This window comes from Cynara cardunculus, assembly GCF_001531365.2.
Source record: "Cynara cardunculus var. scolymus isolate 2C chromosome LG 2, CcrdV1, whole genome shotgun sequence".
NCBI lineage: Eukaryota > Viridiplantae > Streptophyta > Magnoliopsida > Asterales > Asteraceae > Cynara > Cynara cardunculus.
The window spans coordinates 62,528,026-62,532,414 of record NC_037529.1 but is presented as its reverse complement, the minus strand read 5'-3'; the positions used below and the strand labels follow the sequence as shown (position 1 = coordinate 62,532,414).

Below are 4,389 nucleotides of genomic sequence, written 5' to 3'. Positions count from 1 at the left end.
ATATAATCTTAAATTTTATGTAACAATATTAATAAATAATATTTGATGTATAAAAAATAATTTTAAACTTTATCTCAAATATTTTATAATATAAAAAATCAATTTTATTACAACAAACAAATAACTAATGTTATCAAATTGTAGAAGATATGGTGGTAGGGAATGCGGTAATGGTAGGGAGAAACTTGATTGCACGTAATTGTGGGGAGAAATAGGTCAATCACAATCATTTATCCATTTTAGCATTCAACCAAATTTATAGAAAAAAGTATTGATCATTAAAACATATTAATAATGTGTTTGAGATTGTTTATAGAAACAATTTATTGACTTATTTCAGTGTAACACCGGTAATAAGCATTTTTGAGTGTTTGAATAAACAACTTATACCGGTGCCAAACCGGTAATAAAAAGTTTTTGAAGAAATTAAACACTTYTGACTTATAATAAGTTGATAAATGCTTTTGTAGAAAAACATAAGTTGTTTCAAATAAGCAATCCCAAACACCCCCTATATTTTGGTTCATCTAATTTTTTAAAACAAGGAACATAAAGAGTTTAAACGAAAATGGTTTCAATTTATGAGAACGTATGAATATTCAAAACAAACAATTATGTCATATAATAAACTGGTAATATACACATGACGTGTTTTTATATTTTGTCAAAATAGTATCGTTTTCACTTGATCTTCACACACACAAATTTATATACAAAAAGGAATGATTATGAGAAAGAAATTAATTTTGTGAAAAGACGAGAAAATATATATGGACCACATACCTTATTTAATAAATGGATAAAATAAACATTATATATATACACATACACACATAGGGTTTACGTTCCGATGAAAATGAGAGTTATGATGAGAAAGGTAAGAAGGGTCCTCCACCCGTGGATTAATTCTAATTAAAGAGTTCCATTAGATCAACGCTAATGAGAAGTACCAGATAAATCTCGTCTAAAACGCAACTGATTGGTTGGTCGGAGATTGGGCTAGTCACATGTGATTTTACAATAACATCACGTACAAAATCACATGTGATTTACACGACCTTGCCACGCGGCCATAGGATCGTCATCACACTTTTTTAACCTTTTTCATACGTAATTTGGTCATTCTCTTATTTTCTTCGATAAGTTTCATTCTCATATRTATATATATATATATATATATATATATATATATATATATATATTACCTATGCAAATTTGTGTAACGATCTATTTTTTTTCTAATCTGAATATCAAGTGTAAGCAAATACATAAAACATCGATTTTACATAAGTACCTAAAACATTTGCATAAATTCTAATTATATTGAAAATTTCTTTGAAAAAGTGTCTGAATTTGAATAAGGATATCAACTATTTTGGTAAATTTCGTGGATGGGGTCGGAGTTTCTATAATTGGAATTGATGTGACTAAGTTGTTTATTAGAAGTGAAAATTGTATTAAAATGGAACTAACTTTCATCTGATTTTTATTTTGGGGAATCAATTTTCAAAATCGTTATTTAGGGGTCTCTATCAAACATTTTGTTTATTTAAGGGTCTGGCTGATCTATTGAACAGGTAACATGTAATTTAAGGGTCTCTATCAAACTTTTGGTTTGATTTGCCAAATTTGATTTAAACTTTAATATTGATACCGATTGGTTAGATATAAAAATCTTGAATGTGATATTTAACATTTATTTTTTATTGCATCAATTAATTTTTTTCTATTAAATTGATTTTTTTATTGCATTAGTAAAAAACAATTTTTATCGTGGTAATTTGGATTTTTTTTTTTAAATCTTCAATTTGATATCTGAATTTCAAAAAAACGATATTTGAAATGAAAAATAGATTTTATTCAATTAATTTTTGAAAAAAAAACGAATTTTAGTTATTTTTCAATAATTATTTTGCAAGTTGGTTCCTCAAAATAGGAATTAGATGCAAGTTGGTCCCCCAAAATGATGATTTTGAAAGTTTGTTCTTCAAAATAGAAATCAAGTGAAAATTGGTTCCATTTTGGTGCAATTTTCCCTAATTAAAATTCTGATTTGTAGGATAATTAATTTATAATTTATAGCTTTAAATCATTGAACTTTAAAGAAATGTAATGGTAAGGGTCGGATGCATACCGATTTCATAAAAGAAGGCACGAAGAGTGCCACAACCAGGTCCTCCGGCAAGCCAAATAATGAGTGGATCTTCATCTGGGTTCCCTTCTGATTCCACAAAATAGTAAAACAGTTGTACAGCTTCATCTTCTCCTACTCCGATGTACCTAAACATGTACGTACCACACTTTAACATATCCATCCATCGGAAATGAAAACATCCATAGACCAGATGGAAAGAGTTATATGTATGTACCCAGTTTCTAGTTTGAAAGGAAGGGGACCAGGATAGCCTGGTAAAGATTTGACAATGGTCTGAGAGGCAATAAGGGTGGTGGAGGTAGCCCAAAGAAGAAACCCCATGTAAATGGGAATCCATGTAACTGTGTGCATCATATGAGCTTTAGTGTGTGTATGTGTTAGACTTTGTTTTGACAAGGTGGATAGGATGGTAATTGGTTTTATAATGGAATGAATATGGATATGGATAGAGATGATTGAATGAATGAATAGATTTGAATGTAGAGGGCTGCATGCTGATCAGGTGAACTGTGATTAGCTGGCTTTTTAGAATGTCCAATTATTTTTTTCCATTTTCTTTTTTTGACAAATATGCTTAATATTATATATATATATATATATATATATATATATATATATATAGGGGTCTATTTAAGAGAGAACTGATTAGTTTGTGCTAATTGTGAGATCCAATTTCAACCATAAATCAATGGATAAATTAGGAAATTAATAATTATGGTAGTTTGAGTTAAAATTATAATTAGAGGGCATTTTAGGTCTTTTTAAAAAACTCCTCTCTCATCTCTTCGACCTCCAATTCCGGCCTCCGATGAACATTAATCCGGCAGGTATCAAGTAATGACAAATATATACAATGTGAAACCTATTGTGACATACTGTGATACCTATTATGACATACTGTGATACCATTGTGATACCAAATATGATCCAACTCAAACCTTAAAAACAAAGATACACAATGTGATACCCATTGTGATAACGGTTTCACCGGAGGCCGTAGATTGGAGGTCGGAGAGATGAGAGAGGAGAGAGAGGAAAGAGAAGTTTTTAAAAAAATACCTAATATACCCTATAATTATAATTTTAACTCAAACTACCATAATTATTAATTTTCTAATTTATCCGTTGATTTGTGTTTGAGATTGGACCTCACAGTTACCACAAACTAATCAGTTCTCATTTGATTAGGCCCCTATATATATATACTAGTTGTGTATCCGCGCAATGCGGCGGGAGCCGTGAATTTTAACGATTTTGAAGTTCCACTGGTTTTATAAGATAAAATTTAACGATGATATAAGTTACACTTACTCTTTACATATTAATACAATTTGAATAAATAAGAGTTGTGGTTCCAATTACAGACTATCGATGAAAAAAATTGTATGACAGTTTAAAATCTAATATATTTAAAATCCAACATATTGAAACGACTTCACAAATGTGTTCGATTTACACCAAGAGCAAAGAACCAAGAAACTTGAGTTTTAAGATAAACACTCAAAAGCAATAAAAAAAACTACAAATTTGACAGATCATAAGCCATGAAAAGACAAAAAAAGATGAGTTTTAGAATGAAATTTCAACTGCTTATCATTTTTCTTGTCCAGAAACTCATATTAAGGTTGAATTAATACATGTATATATATATTTAAAAAAAACCCAAGAACATATTAATTCAGATTATATTATACAGTGCAATTTGGACAGCCTAACCCCAAAATATATAGTATATATATATAAATAAATAACTATAAAAGTATAAATCGTAAACATTAAAAATATTTTTTCACAGTATATATAATATATAATAATATAATTAAATCAAAAACTATTTAATATTGGACTCATTTCGAAKGTATTAACGAGACGATTATAATGATGTAACTTGTTAAAATAAAAATGTATTTTTTAAACATGTTTTAATTTATATACGATTATGTATGTTAATTTGATAAATGTCTAAAATGAAACATTTAAAAATAAAGAACGTAAAGTAAATTAATTAAATAATTATAGGGATATAAAGTATAAATTTAAAATTATAATTTAAAAAAAATCGGTTTGTAAAAGAGTGAGTGTATGTGAAGAGATGAGGGAGTGAAAAAATAGTATAAAAGATATCTTGGTCATTTAATATTTTAAGACTTTAAGACTTTTGCTAAATTTACTTAATAAGATAGTATATATATATATATATATATATATATATATATATATATATACACACTAGA

At 27.9% G+C, this 4,389-nt stretch overlaps 1 protein-coding gene across 1 annotated transcript in view; it reads right to left on the bottom strand.

The window, feature by feature from the left end:
- LOC112506267 (serine carboxypeptidase-like 17) overlaps positions 1-2,476 on the bottom strand; it is a 9,908-nt gene extending 7,432 nt beyond the window's left edge. Inside the window, exons 1-2 of the mRNA XM_025110280.1 lie at positions 2,370-2,476; positions 2,135-2,280 (exon numbers count right to left, since the gene is read on the bottom strand). Of these exons, the coding sequence (XP_024966048.1) occupies positions 2,135-2,280; positions 2,370-2,476 (253 nt within the window). The remainder of the gene's footprint in view (positions 1-2,134; positions 2,281-2,369) is intronic.
- Positions 2,477-4,389: the final 1,913 nt, after the last annotated feature.